The 22,556-nt window shown below is 35.3% G+C and overlaps 3 protein-coding genes and 1 long non-coding RNA gene across 12 annotated transcripts in view; 2 read left to right on the top strand and 2 right to left on the bottom strand.

The window, feature by feature from the left end:
• LOC111433171 (solanesyl diphosphate synthase 3, chloroplastic/mitochondrial) overlaps positions 1-907 on the top strand; it is a 14,641-nt gene extending 13,734 nt beyond the window's left edge. The window contains exon 12 of the mRNA XM_023070128.1: positions 453-907. Coding sequence (XP_022925896.1) covers positions 453-632 — 180 coding nt within the window. The 3' untranslated portion in view covers positions 633-907. The remainder of the gene's footprint in view (positions 1-452) is intronic.
• A 655-nt stretch (positions 908-1,562) lies between these two features.
• LOC111433167 (auxilin-related protein 2-like) lies at positions 1,563-4,815 on the bottom strand. Of its 2 annotated transcripts, XM_023070123.1 has the most exons (7): positions 4,245-4,815; positions 3,164-3,681; positions 3,011-3,078; positions 2,634-2,687; positions 2,277-2,366; positions 1,988-2,164; positions 1,563-1,787 (listed from the first exon to the last, which is right to left on the bottom strand). In XM_023070123.1, exons 1-7 carry the CDS (start codon positions 4,721-4,723, stop codon positions 1,746-1,748), a joined length of 1,428 nt encoding a protein of 475 aa, XP_022925891.1. In that variant the 5' UTR covers positions 4,724-4,815; the 3' UTR covers positions 1,563-1,745. The 2 variants fall into 2 exon arrangements, with proteins under 2 accessions (XP_022925891.1, XP_022925892.1); XM_023070124.1 differs by lacking the exon at positions 2,634-2,687.
• Positions 4,816-7,733: 2,918 nt separating this feature from the next.
• Positions 7,734-14,951, bottom strand: LOC111433162 (pentatricopeptide repeat-containing protein At3g04760, chloroplastic-like). Of its 8 annotated transcripts, XR_002708742.1 has the most exons (7): positions 12,246-14,951; positions 11,422-11,520; positions 11,158-11,227; positions 9,705-10,846; positions 9,096-9,179; positions 8,310-8,404; positions 7,734-7,884 (listed from the first exon to the last, which is right to left on the bottom strand). XR_002708742.1 is itself a non-coding variant. In XM_023070117.1 (1 exon), exon 1 carries the CDS (start codon positions 14,729-14,731, stop codon positions 12,191-12,193), a length of 2,541 nt encoding a protein of 846 aa, XP_022925885.1. In that variant the 5' UTR covers positions 14,732-14,951; the 3' UTR covers positions 11,925-12,190. The 8 variants fall into 8 exon arrangements, 1 of the variants encoding a protein (XP_022925885.1); XR_002708740.1 differs by having other exon boundaries at positions 11,057-11,520; XR_002708743.1 differs by having other exon boundaries at positions 9,096-9,174; positions 11,057-11,520.
• Positions 14,952-15,728: 777 nt separating this feature from the next.
• LOC111433175 lies at positions 15,729-21,019 on the top strand. Its single transcript, XR_002708751.1, has 5 exons — positions 15,729-15,907; positions 16,077-16,354; positions 16,964-17,001; positions 17,078-17,187; positions 19,392-21,019. It is a non-coding gene; the product is annotated as an uncharacterized LOC111433175 (long non-coding RNA).
• Positions 21,020-22,556: the final 1,537 nt, after the last annotated feature.

Raw genomic sequence — 22,556 nt, 5'->3', positions numbered from 1 at the left:
TTTTTTTTTTTTTTTTTTTTTTTTTTTTGTAAGTACTGCAAATTTTCTCAGCAGTTCCTTCGTCCAAGTTTAGAATCCACATGAAGTTCTTCCAATCCTACTTGGGCTCTTTTAGAGATTTGATTGATATTATAATACAAGGATCTTATCAGTTCCTGGTTGTTTGTGGGCCACACTTATTTAAGGCCTTAGAGGGGTCCTTTACTTGTATGAGGCCCCTGCCCTTCAGAAGCAGAAGCTATAGGCTTCCGAGAGCCTGAGCCCGTGCCCAAGCCCCAGCACACAGTATCACCTTTCCCTTCTCATGCACCACTCTCCATTCTCTCGTACCATTGCATGCCCATACTCCCATACATTGAACATTATGATATTCCCTGCTGTATGCCTGCTTCATTTACTTGAATGGATTAACGAGTATCTATTGGAACGTGATTGGTTTGTTACAAATGTAGGCAATGGAGTACCTTGGTAAGAGCCGTGGAATTCAACGTGCAAAAGAGCTAGCAGAAAAACACGCCAATCTGGCTGCAGAAGCTATCGATTCTCTACCTGAGAACGATGACGAAGACGTGAGAAAGTCGAGAAGGGCACTTGTAGATCTCACTCGAAGAGTCATTACAAGAACGAAGTGAGAAATCCAAGTAGTGTACACCACCATAGTTGGAACTATATCTTTTCCATTCATAGGGGCAAATTTCCCTCAAAATTTTTTCCATCAATATTCTTTTAATTTATCAGCTTTTGATTTCAGGAATTCCTCACAAAACATATTTATACCTCTCCCTTTTGTGTAAATTAAAATGTGGAGCATGAACCGACCCAGAATTTTGTTTTGTAATTCTATACTGATGCACCATTTCCAATCATCTCCTGTACCCCTTGTTTTTGTCGTTGAAAACTTCCCACACGTCAGGACTTGTTTTCCATTTCCAGGGGTCTAAAATTACCATCTTAGATTAAGGGTTCACTTTACCTATCAAGGAGGCCGGCGTTTTCTTCTTCGTTTGCTTTGTTTGTTGGTTTTGGAGAACAATGCTGAATCTCGTTACCCCATAGATTCCTTCAACGCCTGTGTTCCTTTTTCGTTTATGAATGAAAGGGTTGTTTCAGCTTGGGACGAGACCTGGGAGGCAGCTACCCTTTCATCAAATTTAAATTTTTTCTAGCTTGTACTGCTTGGTTCAATTCGAGTTCTTGATTCTAGGTTTTAGGGTTTATATTGTTTGGTTCAATATGTTTTAGGAGTTCAATAATCGAATAGTGTTTGTATGATTTCCATTATTCATGGGTAACCACAACCTGCTTGATATATAATCTGAACTTGTTTATGGTAGCTATTATAAATCGATATGAATCTCAGAGAACCAGGATCAGCCTTGTTGCCTCTTTCTTCTACAGGGACCAAAAAGGTTGCCATATTGGCTCTGTTTCCTGTACTGCAACATTCATTAATTTCTCTCCAGTTGAAGAGAACTAAATAAAGAACAAATTATATTTCACCTTCAAAATTTACATACAGATACAGATAGTACACCAAGAGGCGATTGTCCACGGTACTCTCATCTCATACTCTTTCACAATATTCTCATCTCATATTCTTTAATCATCCAAAAGAACGTGTACGAATCTTGCAAGCAAAACGACTTAAATCCATCGAGCCAAACATGGGCATTTCAGCTACTGATTTCGTCGTAGTTATAACTTGCAGTAAACCGACTTTCCAAGGTTCCCTTGTTGTGCATTTGTCAAAAGAATGCATCTTGGGAAATGAAGGCTGTCCATGCTTCCTATGATTGTGACAAAAAATAAGTTCGACTGCATAATTAACCCATCGCAAACTTTTGTTGCAATGTTTTGAAGAAAACCATAACGACCTAGCTTCTTTATTATTATTACTTCCTGTAAAACTAATTTAGTTTGAAACTTGATTCATGTTGGTTTTCCTAAATTGATATAGGTGGTTCAGTGATTACGGAGAAAGAGTTACCTGGAGGACAGTGAAAGCCTTTTCAGCGACATATTTTTGCATGTTTGTTGCTCCTCTCTGCTGCAGCTTGTCTGGATGGAGGCATAGTCTTGCCTTCTGATAAGCTTTCTTCACCTGTGAACCCTCCATAAGGCTTGTAAGTGGAGTTACATGCCAGCCACTCCTGGGCCATAGAATCTGAATCATTTGTAAGAAAAAGTATACTGTCAACTTGCCAACTTTATGTCGTTGCAGGGCTCAAGAATATTGGGGGGTGTGGGGGGCATGATTTCACTTGAGTATTTCTTACGTGATGGAGTGTTGAAAGTAGCAGCCGGATGTTGGTTTCCTTGCCGGATGACCATAACTTTATATCTTCATCTATATCTTCCATTTCCATCTGAAATTTCCACAACATAATTACTTATCAAAATCTTCTCCCTTAGCAATGGGACTGTGCAAGGAAACTGTAAGCAGTAATGCAAACCAAGGGATGTAGATAATTTGAAATCATAAAAGGAACAGAACAACTTCTAGTTAAAGTTCAACCCATAAAGAAAACTGATTCTGGCTTCTTTCGTCTTGGAATTGAATTATTTCAAGGCTATGAACCTTTTCATACCCTAAGCACAAATTCATTTTAGTTTCATTTATATCAGGAGCTTACATCTTTTTCAGACTCTGCCTTTTCCTCTTCAGCTGACCAAATTCTTTCTTCTACCTTTAAATAAAATATAATATACAGGAAACGTCAAAAAGTTGAAATAGTAACCTTATTAGCAAATGAAACAAAAATTGCCCTTCATTTTGTAGGGTAGGGATTCACTCATTGAAAATACAAAAATAGTGAAAACCGGAAGTCATTTAAATTGGTACAATGATTGTTGGAGAATCTAGTCTAGAAAGAATTGTTAATCTTTGAGATTTACGGAAAGGAAATCCAGCACCCAAACCGCTCTCTAGATGATCTCATCAATCTAACACTTCTAGATGCTCTCGACAAATGATTCCTATTGGCATTAGAATGATAAAATCTTGGCTTACCTCTGAAGATCGTGTTATGTCATGAACCCCCAACTGTTCACCAGAAAATTCACATGAAGCAGATCGTCCTGCAAGATATTACCGAAGAAAAAATTAAGCGATGATCTCCGATATAGAACAATCGTTAGTCAAACAAAGAAATGGCTAACGTACCTTCTGTTTCAACAAATTGTTCACTATCATTCAGTCTTGTGCTCAAATCTGTCTCAGAAGTCTGTGTGTTAAACTTTTCTTTTGCCCAAGCAATCACTTCGTTAAGTGCAACTGCTTCGTTTGTCCCCTCTCTATTATCAGAACCAATCTCAATGACATAAGAGCTCATTACTTCGTCCTCTTCTTCTGATAACACATTTACTTGAACATCAGGTTTGGCTTCTGACTCCTGGCACAATGAAGACATTAAAGATGACGGGGAATTAGGTTCTAAATCATCCATTGATACTTTCATGCTCCTGTATGAAGTTGGTTCAAGGCTAATAGTTTCTGGAGATGACATCGGCTGAGGGAACCCACAATAGGAGCTCCTGAAAGGTTCCTTGACCTCATTATCATCGTACTGGTTTTCCATGGAGGCAGAACGGTTGAATGAAAAGAACGACATCCCTTGTTTCTTTTGATGCTCCTCAGGCTTCATCTTTGATGAGCTCCATTTTGTTGGGATATGGATAGGCCTGATGCAACCAAAAACAATGATAGCTAGAAATCAATAGTAGCTTAAAAACATTCAGATAATGTTGCAAAGCTAATAAACTAAAGACTGAAATTGGTTCGAAATTTCAACTTAAGATAGAGATCACAACAAAAGGGTAATAATAAAACAAAAACACCATCTTCCCAAGGTTGATTTTGTTGTTCGTCTCGTTGCTTGTATGTATAAATATTTTGCAGAGAAGTGGAACATCAATATCTAACCCAGATAACAAAAATCTCCCACTACATGCTGAAAATTGGCCCGAGTTTCAGCAGGATAAAGAACCGATCATATATTCTGAACCACAATCAAATGTAAATAATATGCACCTTTTCAGAATCAAGTGTAAATCTCCAGCCTCCAGACAAAATAGCAATCAGTTTCGGAGGAACTTTGAAACACAAGACGACGAACCCTTAAACTTATATTTGTCCACTACCCCATAAACCCGCTAAAAGCAAACCAATACTTGTAGGGGTAAAATCGTCAAATTAATTCAAGTTCGGTAGGAAAACCGATACCGAGTCGCTAGACGCTGCATACCTGAGCTTCGCAGCGAAGGAGGATAACACGACGTCGTCACCGATTACATGCCGGAAAGGGCTCGCCTCCTCGGAGCTCAACACCGACGACGAGTTTGATTTTGACTTCCCCTTCGAGTTCTGCCTCGACCTGTCTCTCGATCGCCGCTCTTGATCGGATCCAAATATATCATTGTAAAACCCCTCGCCTCCCGCCGGAATCCTGAAAACCGGTAAGTTCCGACCGGCATTCTTTGCCGAAGAGAAACATTCCGGAGGTCGGAACATTTCTTCGTAGAAGAAGTCGAACTGCTTGTTTCTAACTTCCCCGGAGAATTGCCGCGATAGGACACTCCGCGGCGGACCGCCAAAGACGTCGGAGAAGTCTTCGTTCTTCATAGGTCCGGCACCTCTGGAGAAGGACCGAATCGACGGTCCCTCAGTCGATCGCCGTCGAGGGAGGTCTGGCACCCCCATCCTCATTCTCCAAGACTCGTCCATTTCACCGCCGATAAGGAGGCTTAGTTGCCGGGATACACTGTGCCAACAAAGTGTGCGAAGTTTATATACTGAGGAGAGATGGGAAAAAGAAAAAAAAAGTTTAAAAAAAAAAAAAAGCTTTTGAAAAAGTGATCATTTCCACCTCTTTATACAACATTCAGTTCTTATAATTAGTTAATTTAAGGAATTATATTCTATTTTTTTATTTTTATTAATAAATAAATAAATATAAAATTATATTGATTCAATAAATAACTATATTATAATGTCAATTCATTTATTCATTTCATTTATCATGCCAATTAAATTATAGTTCCAAAACTTTTATGTCGCATTTAATAGGTTTCTAAAATTTAAAAAATATTTATTATATTTATAAACATTAATCTTATATATAAAATTTAAAAAGTATTTATTATATTTATCAAATTCAATTTTAAAAAATATCTAATAAATCTATATTTTTTTAAAAAAAATTAGAAATTCAGTGGACACAGTTAAATATAAATTTTAATTTTATAAAATTGAAATTAATTACGAAAAGATTAATAGCACCATAAATTTCTAACTTTTTTTTTTAGGGAGATAAAAAATGTGTCAATTAAAAAAAAATTAAAATTATACAAAAATATATTTAACTATTGAGGAAACATATTCTATCATGTTTCCTATCTCAATCCTCATTTAATTTACAAATATCTTTATGTTTGTGGGGCAATACATTAATACAACACATAAAAATGCAACCTTTAACCTTATCCATTTCATACTCGTCTGTCCTACTCGTTAAATGACTCGTGTTTATTTTAGATTGTGTTGTAAAATTTTGAACGATATTCATATCTAAAAAATTTTGTTTTTTAAAAAAGTATTCAAGAGGCTACTTCCAATAATGTGGCTAACAATTTCTCTTTTCGGCTTCTCCTTACGGTTTTACATCCTTATAAACAATGTATATGATGCTGACACACTATTTGGTGTCTGACTTTGATATCATTTGTAACAGCCCAAGCCCATTGCTAGTAGATACTGTCATTTTTAGATTTTTCCTTTCGAATTTTCTCTTAAGGTTTTTAAATGCTTGGTTCCCCTCTTTTACTGGGATCTCATAATTTGTTACTTTTTTTTCCTGTTCATAGTACTTTTTGTTGATTTTGAAACGATTCCAGGTGCTTAGAGTCATTTTGGTCATTAAGGATGATGCCAAAATGACAATGACAATAACCCTAACGGACAATAAACGACAATGACAACAATAATAACAATTACGACAACGACACTACAATGTCAAGAAATGAAGGTGTTCATGATGTCTCACTTGACTATGCCAAATGATAACACCTTCTACCTCCCCTAATTTGCCGCTTATCGAGTTTGAACAAGAACCACGTTAAAAAAAAAATATGAAAATCATTGATTTAAATTAGATATTTTAAATAAATTTATTAAATTAAAAGCCCATATATTCTTTCCTTTCAATATTGTGAGGTTGATAAAGTTCCAAGAGAGGAAGAAATTGGGCCATAAGAATGGAAGAATGGTGTAAATGAAGAAGGAAACAAATGAAAGAAACAAAACAACCCTACAAAAAGTGGGCAGCCAAGTGCTTCCCGACATTTTATTTGGCGTCTCGAAGATTTGAATCTCTGACTTTTTGGTCAAGTTTCATATTGATACTATGATCATGTTGAGTACAGGTCCGATCAAAGACCATTTTAAAAGTTTTTAAAATTTTTATTTTATTTTATTACGTATCTGGTAGTCACACCAACATAAATATAGTGTAACGGTTAAGACGATGCTTTCTATATATATAAATAACGATAATGTGTAGAACAAATTCTGATCGAAAGTCTTTTTTTTCTATGTCGAGTATATATTCAGCATATCACATTATAGATTATTTATTTTATAATTCAAAATCATTCCACGTGGAATGGGAATGAGTTATCATTAAGATGGCTTTATTTTGAACCACAAGATTATTATATCTCTTGATTAATATATACAACAATAAATGTCACATTCAAATGCATTAATGAAGTGTCAATTATTTATTTATTAAGTTAAATAATTTTTTGTTCTAATTATTTATTTTTTTATTTTTATAACTATTCATACCTATCGACATTTTTATGAATCTGAGATCTTGACATCAACATCAACATTTTTTCGATTTTCTTATAAGAAGAAGAAAGACGATAGAATTTTATGAAAACGTGACACCATGTGCTATTGTTTATTTACTATACTTTAACCAAGATATACACAAATTATTTTCTCTAATATACTCATTTTTTTAATCGACAATATTATCATTTCATAATTCGATCTCGAGGATGCACATACTATCTCGCATGTGTGGGATAAGAATTCAAGCCTCTTACTCATTTTTATTCGAAAATATATCTTAACTAATTTAATTATACTTAATTTGGTAGATATTATAGATGAAAAATTTCCTAATTTGTCACTACAAATTCTTCAATACTTTTACTGTAACTAGTATAAATATTAGATACAATTCATCCATCCATTCAATTTATGCATGATTGCGAGGTTTGAAAACTATCAAAGAACTTGTAAATGTAATCTATCGTTACAGATGGTTTGTTTATAACAATGAAATCACTCCTTATCCTCATCCCATCAATTTTGTCTATTATATTTCTAATCCAAGGAGATAATATCAGATACTTTTATCCTTCTTAAACATGCTGACTGATCCTAATATCAGAAATGAAGAATTCTAATATCAGAAATGAAGAACCAAATTGTTCTCGTATAAAAATGTCTTTGATGCGACTCTCCCGACAATAACCATGTTTTTAACGTTTTCATATTTATAGTAAACCTAAGAACTTTGTTTCCCAACCGAGAATTGTTCATTTAAGTAATATGGATCACATCGGTAGAAATATGGATTGATAGTGATCAAAATGATTGCAGCTATTAAGGGAGGGGATTGGTTGGAATAGAGAATTGGGTGGAAGTGAGAAGATGTTAAAAGTGGGAGGCGAGACCAAGAGTGCATGATGATACCTTCATAGCAGACATTGCGTGCTTTTATACATTCATTTGCCTCGAAACTCTCCCTTTCTTTACAAACTTTACAACAAATCATATAATCATTCCTCTTTCAATCTATGCATTACTGATACCTACAAAATAAATAATATCAAGAAGATTTTAAATCACAAAAATATCTTTCAACACTATTTCATGAATCCTCTAGCATAATTGTTCATTCGTATTGTTCATAACCCACTTCAACACGTTCTTTTTTTCTTTTTTTAAAACGTCATGTTAGCTATGTCGGTATATTTTTCATATTTTTCATTCGTTACAAATGCTCCTATACTAACATAACACCTCATAAAGTTACACGTTATCCTTACTTTAACCTTTCTCGGTTGCAAGGACTGCAAAAATTAGAGACAAAATTTGAGAAATAGCAAGGCTAAGTTGTCACTGTCAAAAGAGATTCTCTATATTTAAAAATGGAGGATAGTTTTTAAACATTATTTCTAAAAGAAGCATCTAGGTATTATTACAAGTACCATATGGAGTTTAGAAAAGGCCTGACCTTTGGATTTTGTGGCTCTCATGTTCACAGCTTGAGAAAAGTTTTTGCTGTTGAAAAAGTTAACGTTGGGACATATGATATATGTATGTGTGTGGCTGCGTTGCAAACAAGAAAAGAGAAGCACATGGTTAACAAAAAGATAGAGATAATGCAATAAACAAAGTACTACTTTAGCTCAACTAGCAACTAAACAGGGTCTCGATCTCTGTGATGGGTCTAGAAAATGCAGTGGGAATAGGGAACATCTGTTAATAAAATACTTACCAATCCAAATGGTAATCATGTAGCAAAAGATAACAAATCTTTATGGGCTATTTGGATGATCCTCATTCTTCTGAAGGGAGCAAATAGAATCAACTGCTTTTGACAAAATCTCTCCTTTTATTTTTTCTCATTTTCCTTCCATAATCAGATTTTGGGGTGTAAAAATGGCCAAGTTTTCAGTCTACAGCCAAGAGCATGTGGGAGAAATACAAGGTGTTTTAAGCCAAATCAAGCGTATAACATTGAAACATATCTTGCTTTCTGTATGATAAAAACTAGAAAAGAGGAGAGAAGGGAATGCTTAAGTTTAGAGAGAGAGGGATAAAAAAAAAAACTGTAGATTCAAGCTCCTGATTAGCTAGGAATTACTAGGACTGAAGAGAATGACTTGATTAGACTTTGATTGGAAAAAAGAAGGGGAAAAACACGGAAGACTTTTATTTTTGACAGTTGGACTTGACTTGATTCATTTATCTTTTTTTTTTTTTTTTTTGACATTGGATTTGACTATAATTTTGATACCTTGAATGCCAGAACTTGCCCTTCCAGTCCAGTTGTTGCAGCACTTCAATTCCTCATAATACAAGAAAAATAGAGATACCTGGCCTACCAATTTGGCAAATATTTGTCACAAGGCTCAGGTTTTTCAAAAGGGAATAGAATATGTAGCAGAAATAACAAAACAGAGTCAATAAAGTCATTTTCAGTTGTGCCTCAACCAATAGACAATCCAAAACCTAGTAATTATAGACTATCATTCATAGACTTGCAATTTATCTTCCACAAGAGGAACGTGGACTTTTGGAACCTCTGCCAAAGAAATCACTCTAGACTTCCAATCTTATCTACTGCCATATTGATAATGCATTCAAGGAAACCATAAAAAAGAATTCTGTTGATCTCAGCTCAGTTCAAAGGCAACTGAATTCATATCAATTTTATATTCAGACATCCGAATGAAAGGAAGTGAAAGGATATTGTTCATTTCATGAGAATGAGAATCTGCCATAAGGAAAGAAAAAAAGTACAGTACAACCTAAAGATGTTTCAGGATTGTAAAGATTTGGCTGATATGATTGCAAAGGGTGTTTCAGAAACATTGTAGAGAATAAGCAATAATGACAGCCATACCATTATCTTTGATGACTCATGCTGCTCCCTATGCCTTTTGAAGTAAGAAGTCTGTCTTGTTTGCTGGAGAGTGGAATCACCAGGAGAGTAGGGCGTTATTTCTGTTACACCTGATATAAAGAAAAACGAGCCTAATTCAGTATCATATGCCTTTCAAGAGTAGACTCTAAGCATAATAAAATACATAAATAACAATCTTTTCTTTAAAAAAAAAAAAATGATGATGACGTGATGGTAGTCTAAGATCAAACTCTGATCAACTTCTATGAAGACCAATCAAAAGGTATACTAATGCAAAGCTAAATTCCACAACACAAATCAGCACAAGTTATCATTGGTACAATTTGTGATATTCTCCGCAATAGCCAATCTCATTTTTCTTTTCCTCCTTTTCATTGATGTATTGAAAAGCTAAGTGAAAAAAAACTACACTTCCACATCAGGAGCTTACAGAATGAACTCCCATGGCAATTAATTACTAATAATAATAGTGTAATATTGTGCATAATAAATCATCAAATCATATGCATTTGATTAGGGACATAACTTTCCAAGTTCTTCCCCGTCAATGTAAATTTTGACGGTTTCTCTCCAAGCAAAGAATCCAAGAAATTGATTCAATCACATAAACTCAAATGATCTTAGCTTTTCCTTGTCCCCTCAATAATTGCATCATATTATCCCTAGGCAAAAAGAATAAAACGTAAGCAAAGATTGAAGCATAGGAGGTGTATTCTAAATAACTTCTTCCTGAATAAGCACAAGAACAGTAAATGGTCTTGAGATACTTTGATTTTCCACCGAACAGATACCAACAAGGCAAGAGCCATATGCTGACAGTGCTTTTGTAGCCAACAACCGTATTAAGCCCTCCATGGCATACCCACCAGGAAAATAAAAATTCACCTTGTAGAATTAGAAACTAAAAATCCGTTGCTGAAGAAGAAACTGACGGGACTTACTGACAATTCATATGCACTTACCGTTAACTTGTGAACATGATAGATGAGAATTTTATGACTGGGATAATGTTATTTTGTTTGCATAGAGGTATAACAATGACATGGGAGACAAGCGCAGAAAGGGTAACAACCAATATTCCTACATGCTCTTCTGGACTGAGATCATTTCCAGTTTCTCACCTGCAAAAGAAACCATTAGTAGGTCTTTCTGTTTTAACCAAGATGTCCACGATGAGTAAATGAACTGAAGCTTTTTCTGTTGTAATGCAGTTTAGTGCCTTAACTAAAGGGTTTAAACCATTAAATTTGGTGATTAGAGGAAGAGACAGAAAGTATCTCCAGAGTTATATTCAATCACTTTTTTTACAACTTTGTCCTCCATCTCCACACCTTTAAATATTTGTGAAGCAACTGGCTGCCTTTCTATGAACCAAAATAGCGGCCCAGTGGACATACTGTCTGATTACATTAGAAAAGGAAAAACTCCTCACCCGTCACCAGTGATCTCATGGCCCCCAACCAACATTAGGGATCTTTCAAAAGAGCACTCTAGTACCCAACCTAGCATTTAGAGAAGAAAAAAGTCATTAAAAAGAAGTCCCACAGCAGTTAATGTTTAAGCTTAAGCCCGTACTTATAGCAGTCGACGTCACAACAACAGGTAGTTATAGCATTAATGAATTTCTTTTCCCTTTTACATTGGAATTATCACAAGCAATTGTATCAAAAGACAAACTTGATCCTATTGGACCAACCACTTTATTCAGGAGATGTGGGCAAGACGTGGGCAGTGGGTCACAAGGACCCAGAGAAGGGCCAAAAGAAAATGGAACAGCGAAGATCTTCTTTCCAGCCTGTTGCAGACGCAACAAAAGAGAAACAGCACAAGATTCAAACGGCAAAATTGTGGCAAAATTTATCGTAAAACAAAAGAAACAAATAATTTAACCCTGAGTACATTCTGACTCAAACCCTATCAAGAAATATCTGAGCAGGCTGCATTATTTATTATTCTGCCAACTTTATGCAAGTATGCCTGCTATTACACTGACTTGATATTGAAATCCTTAAAGCAGCAGGTATCTTCCTTACATTCTTTCTACCTTCATTCGTTGTTAAGTCATGCGTGTATTAGGATAAACTGGATCGGATATACTCTAAATAAATTCCAGAGGACTATTACCTAGCTCTGCAGTAATTAGGGCTTGGTAAAAACCCATAGGATATTAATGTTCTAAGGAATAGCTATAAAGATTTGAATAAACTAAAGAATATGCGTGGGCAACTAGTCTCTGGGAGCAACCACGGTGGTTATAAAAGCTGACATCCTCACAAAATTACAAGAGAAATACATGATGCATCCAACTATTCTGAATATTCACCTGGGCTAACACAATGCAAAACTTATCAGAAAAAACCCACAACAAAGCAAACGAATCTGAACCCTGGAAGCAGATTTATGCAGCTCACAATATAGAAAGATTGTGTTCATGTGAAGTCAACCATAATAGAGTATTAGAAATCTCAGTCCTGCAAATGCTTTTGATTTTGAGATGAAACACAACCACGCTCAACAAACCTTAATATAAGCCTATCGGCCTCCTCCAAATTTCCTTCTATGAGAAGTCTCTTGCTAACCTTCTCACATAACTTTAAATCAGGAAGTAGGTTTCTATTGAACATTCGACAAGCAACTTTATATGCTGACATAGGAATTCCAGCACTTAAATAACTCTCCATAAGCACATGACAAGTTTTAGCATCAGTTCTTGAAGCTGTTCTCAAAACCTCACCTAAAAGGCTGTTGGCCTCCTCAAGGTATCCAAATTTACATAGTTTTTCAATTACTAAATTATATGCTGTTTGAAATCTGCTTTTTGCAAGCATCTTCGTCAATAATTTCAACAAATCTTCCACCCGGCCTTTTCGACAATACTGGTGGATGACAGATCTGTATGTAACAGGAGAAGGAACCAACCCTTGCCTCAGCATCTTCATTGTAAATTCAGTGGCTTCTTCTATACGGCCAGTCTTGCCCAGTGCATCAATTAAAGTTGTGTATGTCACGGTATCAGGGTGCTTGTTGCAAAGGTACATATCATCTAACAATGACAGTGCTGCTTCCAAATCATCTTTCTGACAGTATCCATGAATGACAGTGGTGAAATTGACTACATTTACAGCACAACCCTTGTTCATGCACTCCTTTAGTAACTGAGTAGCTTCATGTGGTTTCCCATCCCGACAAAGAGATTGCACCAATAAGTTAATTTCAACTGGATTTGGAAAGAAACCTTTTCCAATCATCTCCCTGACTAAATCGCATGCTTCATTCAATTTCCCTTCCCGACGTAACCCATGAACTACAACACTATAAGTAATTGCATTAGGTGTCCACCACTCTTCCTCACTCATATTCATCATCTTTCTAGCTTCTAAGGATTTACCATTGCGGCAAAGACCATTTAGCAATGTTGTATATGTTACAGCATTAGGTTTACAGTGATGCTTATACATCTGTTGCATCATCTTTTTTGCTTGATCAAGTTTCCCTATGCGACAAAACCCATCAAGGACAGAGGTGTATGTTACAACATCTGGAGCACAGCCGTTGGACAACATTTCACCAACAAGCTCTTTTGCCTTATTAATCTTTCCTTCCCTGCAATATGCATGAACTATTGCACTATACTCAACCTTGTCAACCTTAAATCGCAATGCTTCTGCTTCTCTAAGAATCTCTAGAGCCTCATCACCGTGGCCATGCTTGGAAAGCATATGGATTAGAGAATTGTAAGTAACATGATCTGGTAATAAGTTACTGTCCGTCTGCATTTTCTTCATCAATTCTCTAATTTCATTCACCCTTTTGTCTCTACAGAGAAATCCCATGACAGTATAGTAACTAACTTTATCTGGGGAACATCCCTTAGATGGCATTTGATCAATCATTTCCATGGCTTGGTCAACCTGATACGTGTTACAATAGCCCTTGATCAAACAATTATAAGTCACGACATTTGGAGCAATGCCAATAAGAACCATACGTTCTGCAAACCTCAATGCCTTCTTTAACTCATTGCCCACCACCAAAATATGGATTGCAGTATTACAAATAGACAGATTAGGTTCTACACCTGCCCTCTGCATCAAGGTCAAGACCTTCATTGCATCCCTTAATCTTCCTGCCCGACTATATGACACCATTACAAAACCAAAAGCTTCAGGCCAAAGCTGAATTCCTCTACGAGTCATAAGTCGAAGAACCCGTTTAGCACCTTGACATAATTTGGTCCTACTCAGTATCTCAAGCATCACCAAGTACACAGATGAATCATGTCTATACCGCCACAATCTATCTGCCCAATAGAAGAAGCGCAAAGAAAGTCTTTCATCTTCCAGAGAGAGCAAAACAGCACATACCTGCACGGGAGTTAGGCTTCTAACTAAATGCCTCAATTCCCCTTCAAACTTCCGATTCCAAGAGGAACTTAGCTGGATCAGTTTACAAGTATCTCTCACTGAGGGAGATCGAAATACATCCTCACCGATTTCAACTCTTTTGAAATCATTTCCTTGTCCATGATTTTTATTTGACAAATTAGGCCACAAAAGATCGGCAGCATCATCAACATGACCTTCATCGTCTTCGTCATTAGACTCTTCAGCCTCTATATCATCACCGAACTGAAAGTGCCGATCCTTTTCATAATCCTCATTAGGATTCCGGAAGAAACTCGAATCTCCGGAATCCTCCAAATCAGTTTTCTGTAATTCGTCATTTGCATCATCCAACCCATTATTTCTACCATAAGTATCACTGCAGTAAGTTCTTACACTACAACCGAAACTCGAATCTCTCCAAGAGGAAGACGAGAAAAACGCGCCAACTTCACTACATGCGATAGGCTGTGAAGTAAAACGATCGAAGCATTTATAGACAACTTCATTCACAACAAAAGCAAAATTGGCACCCCCTTTCCGAAACTTATTTAGATAATTCAGTTCATGGACTCTGATTTGCCTTCTTCCTATTCTATAGTAGTAATTGAAAATGAATAACATATCATTACAATGCAGGAAAATCAGTGAAGAAATTGATGAACTAGCGACTACCGAATTCGTCCTCTAGACGCTCTTTTCTGCCGCTTCGAAGATGGAAAATAGCCAGTCCTTAAGCCGCTCCGTCGACGTTCTTCAGCTTCGCGGCGAAACAGGGTTTCCCCGCCGCAATAGCAAGCAAGTATTCCCGTCTAAATGGTTAGCACTAAGCAAGTTTGGGAAATTCCAAACAATGGACTTTTAAAAAAATAAAAAATATATATATCCATTTCTGAAATTTGTCATTTTTTTTTAAATAAAAGGTTTTATTTATTCTCTCCCCATCCTTCTCATAAAACGTAAAATATTTTATCCATAAGAAAAGAATTCGGAGCACGAATTTGTTGGTCGGTGGTGTCTATTAATTCAGTTAACATCAATATAGAGTACGACAAGACAAACTCCCACGCACTCGAGACAAGATTAGTAAGCATACATACCTAGCTTAGCCAATGAAGACGATGATCCCGAAATAAATGGAGATGGTGTTCAATGTAGATAGAGATGATGAAAAAGACGTATACGTACGTAATGTTGAGGTTACATTTCTTATGCACCTGTTCCGAGTATTGATGTATAAAAGAAGATCTGTCAATGAAATTAAAAAATAATTTAGAGATAAATAGTAAAAAAAAAAATATATATATATATATATATATATATATAAATAAAGAGATGGTCGACTTGGTCTTATTATATTATTTTCAACCTTAATTGGGCTTTCCTTCATCAATAACTATGCGAATAAGCATATTAACTATATTATTAAAAAGTGTTAAAATTAAATTAAAAGTAAAGGCGAAAATGGTAAAAATTTATAGGCTAAAATTTGGCTAAAACGGAATAATTACGAAAATTAAAAAAAAAAAAAAAAAAGAACCAGCAAATAGAATAAACATGAAAATTGATTCTAAAAAATAAATAAATAAAAAATAATCTGAGTTATGTTTGAGATCGTTGAAATTGGCGGGACTCAAAAAAGCATCCATATTAGTGGCGCAGATTCTCACGGGAAACTGTGGATATTCGGAAATGGTACTGGATCGGCGCTTATGTTCTTGGGCACAGTCTCATGGTTCCCCTGCTGTGTCTGATCCGAGGCACCGATGAGATTCCCTCTGAGCTCGACCCAAACTACAGGTGATTTCATCAGATTGTCATTACTAACTCTACTTTGAGGCTGTTTTGAGGAATAGGTGTTTCCGCGTCTAGATTTGTGGTCATCTCTCTGGAGTATGGATTCTGGACTTTGTTGCATCTAGATTACGCTGCATCGTTTGTCTTTTTTTTTTTTTTTTTTTTTTTTCAGAACAATGGTCTGATGCAGTAGATTTAGCTTCATGATAGCACAAATGAAGAAAGTGCAGGTTCTATTTCACTTGAAACTGTGGTTTTCTGATTCATTAGCTGAAGTTTCTTTACTACTGCGGAATTTAAGTTGTAACTGGACCGAGGTGTATGCTCACCGGCGCAGTTGCTTGCAATTTATTGTCCTCGTTTCGTCCGTTATACATGAGTGGCTACGGCGTAGATGCTAAACCAAGTTTAATACAACACATCACTGCTCGTTGATTAGCCAAAGCAATGGTGAGTCCAAGTACATATTTATCGATGTAGGGAAGACGTCTAGGGAGCAAGTTCTAAGATGGTTTACACGCCATTAGGTTACTCGAGTGGTTTCCGTGAGTCATTATCACTTGCTTTTTATGTTTTTACGTAATTGATATATAATTTGTTGAAAATTTTCTAAACAGAACGCATATATAATTATGATCAGGACGCTTTTTTTTCTTTCTGCCGTCCTTGATGGCTTTCAGAAGCAATTTTTGTTTGTCTTGATTTCGCATCTGCACTTTTAACGTGTTTGAACCTTACATTGATGATATACGTGCTGTGAAATCTTTTAGTGAATTGGTTCCTTGGGCAAGTGGATGTAGGTTCTCGTGTTCTGGAGCCAGCACACTCTAAAATCTGTCTTGCTTCTCCTGATCTTCTTAAGTACTCTTTTCCTGTCTTAATCTGCGACGGTCATTGGAAGAATCTTAGATTAATCTTCAACATTGCTAAAAGAAGCGTTCATTGAAGAAACATTTTATTGGCTGATGGAAATGAAATTCTCCTTGTACCTGTTTTCTGCCTTATTATAATTTTGGAGATAGTTTTGCTTAGCTTCTGCATTTCACCTTCTCCTTGCAGACTGAATCCTGCAGTGTCCATTTTTCTGCCTTTTGCAGGTTTTGTAGGCATCTTTATGAGTTTAGTTTTTAGTATCTCGTAATTACATTAATGACGTTCTATGTCTTTTGACAGGCTCTTGAAGCAGTGAAAAGGATATGTCCGAAGCAAGTCATGCTAATTGGAATGGGTCATGTATTTGATCGTCACGTGGATAATGGGTTCCTTAACCAATGGTCTATAAGGTATAACATTTACCATCTGATCCTAAAGAAGGAACCCATCTAAGTTATAGCATCCATTATGATTAATTGTCTTGCACCTGGCTTTCAAGTCCTCCCTAATAGTATGGTATTGTTCACTTTGAGCATAAACTCACGTGACTTTTAGTTTTGACTTCCTCAAAAGGTCTTGTACCAATAGAGACTTATTCCTTACTTGTAAACTCATGATCATCTCCTTAATTAGCCCAGATGGGACTCCCCATTAACAATCTTCCCTTCGAACAAAGTATACCAGAGAGCCACCCCTGAGGCCTATGGAGCACTCGAACAAAGTATACCCTTTGTTTGACACTCGACTACACCTTCGAGGCTCACAACTTTTTTGTTCGACATTTGAGGATTTTATTGATATGGTTAAATTAAGGACATGGCTCTTATACCACGTTTGTAACCAAGAACCTCCACAATGGTACGATATTGTCCACTTTGAGCATAAGCTCTCATGACTTTGCTTTTGGCTTCCCCAAAAGGTCTCGGACCATTGAAGATGTATTTCTTAATTAGCGGTGGTGGGACTCCCCACCTGCAATCCTCAAGCGTTCTGATTCTACTATCTTTAAAGGTCTAAATGAAGTTGGAGGGAGATGGGTTTTTCCATTTTTTCCTGTTAGCTCTACCTAGATAAGATGTCCAGTGCCGATTTTCGTCCTATCATCATACTTACTCTCAGGGAAGGAATTCCAGTGCAGCTTGCTCATAATTGTCTTAGAATCTCATAGACCTATGATAAGGAAATGTTTTTTTTTTCATTCAGGTCCTTCAAAGGGGACTCGCGATTACCATTAACTTCATCGGAATCTATCCTTAACGGTAATAGATATACAACCTCGGTGTTGGTCTTTTATTAGATCAAATGAGCGAAGAAAGTAAACCAAGCATTCAACGCTCCACGGCTGGACGTGTTGTTAGAGAATGATACATCTTAATGAAGCATAATGATAGGAATATTATTAAGGGATACAATCGTAATTAAGTAGGACGGATGCTATGGTATTTAGTTATGAATAGGAGTGGAAAGTAGGAAGATAGACAAGATTAAGTTAGTCTAGGCTTGGGCATTCTTTATCGCCCAAGTTCCTGAAATTACTTGGTTTATCTATTAGCTATTTTAGATATTATTGCAATATATTTCTCTAGTTCTATCCCTTTATTGTACCTGAGCGCTATCCAGTAACGACAATTTTTTTTTCATTGTCTAACAGCATTGAGTTTATGTCCTACTGATGTTGGAAGGAAAAATTAGAATAGAGTTGATATGGAATTTGAATCCCTTATCTGAGCTGGAGGTGGGCTGGAATTGTAGACAGAAGAATAATGGAGATAATATGGTCAGTCTTTATTTAGTAGGTACAACGAGTGCAAGGGAAAAGTACTCACATCATCAAACAACACTGAAAAGTTCAGACCAAACATACCAATCAGAAAGGGAGAGAAGAAACTGTTAGAGGAACACGACTCTCCACAATAGTATGATATTGTCCACTTTGAGCACAAGCTCTCATGGCTTTGCTTTGGACTTCTCTAAAATGCCTCACTTATAAATCCATGATCATTCCCTAAATTAACCCATGATTATTCCCTAAATTAGCCGATGTGAGACTTTCATACCTTCATCATCGAACAGAAACTATGTTCACGCTAAACTGCGAAAACTTTGAAGGAAGTGGAAGAAAATTATTAAACACATGAATCATGGGACCCATTTGGAAAGACGAAACATATTTATGCAATTCCTTTCAACATACCCCACGATCTCCTTCCTCAATTTCTCTGTTCATTCTGGAATCTCCCACAGCAAAGCTGGAAAAGTTAAAATTTGATAGAGAGACAATATGGAACTTATGATACGCAAAGTAGGATACTGTATGTGAATAAAGCTTGGAANAGTTTCTTTCTTTTTTTTTTTTTTTTTTTTTTTTTTTTTCCTTTTTTCCAAATAACAATGCGTGTAGAAAAGTTCTATATTTTTTTTTGGGAGACATCATGTAAACATACATTTAGTAGAGATTTACTGAATTTATGTTGCAAAAAGTTCTCAAGGAACCAATCATGAAGAATTATAGCCTAAATCTTCAGTTTCTTTTTTCCTTTTCCCTTCGGAAATTTCTTATTTGCTTTTGTCGTTGAATATTGTATAAATTTGACATTCTTATCTATTTTGTAAGGAACGTAATCAATAACACATGAAGAGACAAGGACAAAATACAAGAAGAATGTGCCAGAAGCATTGTACTATGATAAAGAAGTTTGAGAGAAAAGGTAAGTTTTTTTACATACCATGCTACGATCTGAACTTTACACATTTGCTCCTAAAAGTACTTGGCAATTTCAACTTCCTCAGTGCTTGATAACTTTTCCATCCTAAGCTTAGGTGAAATTTTTATTACCTTCATTAATGGGTTAATTCCAATATAAGTAGTTTAATTGTGTTTGATAAAAGAAGAGAGAAAGAACTTTGAATTTGTTTAAATAAATGAAGATTTTTTTTTGGAAAATGTGACCTGCCCGTTGTCATGAAAAGGGGATCCGTAGAAAAAACTTAGATCCAAAGATCACAAGAAAATAAATGTAGGTTGATTAGTCTTAATCCAACATCTCCCCATTTGAAGAGAATTTTGATCCCTGTACATTTACTGATCATCCAAGATCTTTTCAAAGATCATAATAATATCCTNTCCTGACCCCCCCCCCCCCCTTCGCCCTTCCCCAAGAGTGCTGATGAACATAAATCTTAGCCAATGATCTGATAGATTTAGTAGTGATTTTTGTCCTCATTACCTCTTTGAATAGATGGTTATTTGTTCCTCCCACCTCTCTCCATTGTATAGCCACCCTTTTCTACAGGAAATCCCAAACAAGGCACATTCTTTGACACAGGCATGGTACAAGTGGGGATAAAGAGAATTTCAATTCTAAAAGAGAAGTCAAGTAAATTAGGTTTTGTCGGTTTTAAACAAGTAAATCTAAGAGTTCAATTAGAACTGAACTTGAACTTAAACCAGTTAAGACACATATTCCTGTCTAAGAACTAGAAAAAAAAATTTAGAAATTAATGAATGAGATTGGAATGAAATGCTTGAGAATGTGAAAAGAAGGTTTGAACAATGGATGCATATGTTAAATCAAGTGAACAGTTCCAACCCAGGTCAATCAAGGAATTAATAAAACAAGAAAGTGGTTCATAAAGGAATGTGATTATGCAAGTGCTTTACTTGCCAAGGGAATGTGAAAAGAAGGTTTGAACTATGGATGTATATGTTAAATCAAGTGAACATTTCCAACCTGGGTCCTTAAAGGAATTAATAAAACAAAAAGTAGAAAAAAGAAAGGAGCCCAAATGTCTAAAAACGTGGAGAGTATGGTCAAAGAAAGCAGGTAAGGAGTCAAATCATGTCTGTATTGTTCAAAGAGATGCAAATGGTCAAATAAAATCAACAAGGACGTGTAATTCATGCCCTAACACACACCAAAAGACATGTCGACCCAACACAACACGTGATCAACACCCAACCCTCCCCTTCACTTTGATTCTCCATAAAGAATGTTTTTGGACTTCACAATTTCACCCCCCTCAAATGCTATTGGAAAATATGATTTATTATTTATTATTTTGTTTGAAAATATTATTAATGCAACCCCAACCTCTTCCTTGGGGTTTGAGTTTACAGGATAGTCATTAGGCTTCTCGAGATGCTTTTGATTGTTTGATAGAAATATGTTATAGGTTAGTTCTTCTAAATATTTTCAATTATATTCTTCTAGTTGATAATAACAAATTTGATTTATTATACTATATGATAATACTTAGGTTGTATAATTATAAGGTATGAACTAATTTCAACATTCACCAATAAAAGTGATATAATTGAAAAATGTTAAAATATCAAATTGAAAAAACACCCAAACATTAGAATAAATATAATTAAGTATTGTTTTATGATATCGGGGTAGCATCCATTTGTCTTTAATATGTAGAAGTGGGTATGTATGAATGGATCTGGATCCAGCTCAACAACCACATTGGTTCATACCACCAAGTGCGATTCTTTAGTTTTTTTTTTTTTCTTTTTTCTTTTTTCTTTTTTTAATGCCAAAGAAATACAGTTGCATCTTAAATCCTAACCCTACATATTAAAGTGAAAATGGACGCTAACCCGAGTTTTTGGGGCCCAAAATCATTTTTGGTTATTTTATTTAGTTTATTTTGTTACTTTGCTTTTGATTTTTGTGTGTGTGCCTGTGAGAGTTAAAGCAATGGATGGATAATATCAAATTGTTTTGAACTTTTTCTGTGAATTTATTAATAATGCCTGACATAAAGTAGGCTTAATTTAAGGGCTTTCGATTCCACGTGCACCTTTATAAACAAAGGGTTTTCGTTTGTTTGTTTTCTTTTCTTTAACTTAGTAATAGGTTAAAATGGAGATAATGGAAAATTGAATGTTGCATTTAAATTTGAAGCATATTAAACTTTTAATTTTGTTTTGAACTTGGTGGATTGAAGTTTGGTTATTGGGCACATAAGTTTTGTGTTATTAATTATACAGAATGCAGGTATAGTTACTAGAATTTTGAGAATAAGAGCATATTTAGGAGGGAGCGTGGAATATATTCTTTATTCCAAATTCTATCCCAAAATGTTTGAAAAACAAAGACTCCATCCTCGATATACTTATCAAGATTGATTACCTCCTCCCTATAATCAATCATCATCCTGCACTTTCTTAAGAATTGAAGTCACTTTGTGGGATATATGGATCATTTTGGGTTAGAATCTTAGAAAGGATTTAATTTTTAGAACTCCTAGAAAGGAATTTCGATTCTTCCAATATTTAGAAAACTAATTTGGGTTGGTGTCCCTAAATGTAATATCCTAAAATGTTAGCCTAAAGCCCTATTTGAGAAGCAACCAATAATTAATGCAACATTTCCAATAAAAATAACATTATTTTTCAAAAACCCTAATTTGAAAATGACTAATTTGAGTATAATTTGCTCGTGACTCGTATCTTTCAACTTGCCTCCTTTATTTTATTTTATTGTTATATATATATATATATATATTTTTTTTTTTTGTAACAATGATATATTAAAAGGGTATGTATAAGAAGTGAGAATAATTCACTTGTTTTTTTGTTTGTTAATGTTTCATTAAAAAAAAAAAAAGGAATGGATTCTGTTGTCTTCTTTCATGTATGAAAATTTTATTTAATGTTTTAGACATTAAACATCTCCGTCAGCCAAAATTTTTGACTTAGATTCTTATGGAGATGTTGAACCAACTAATTAATTCTAAAAAAACAAAAAAGTTTTTTTTTTTTTTTTTTTTT

The sequence above is a fragment of the Cucurbita moschata genome, unplaced genomic scaffold, assembly GCF_002738365.1.
Source record: "Cucurbita moschata cultivar Rifu unplaced genomic scaffold, Cmos_1.0 Cmo_Scf00041, whole genome shotgun sequence".
Classification (NCBI taxonomy): Eukaryota; Viridiplantae; Streptophyta; class Magnoliopsida; order Cucurbitales; family Cucurbitaceae; genus Cucurbita; species Cucurbita moschata.
Note: the sequence above shows the minus strand (reverse complement) of the source record. Positions and strands in the feature narration are given on the sequence as shown.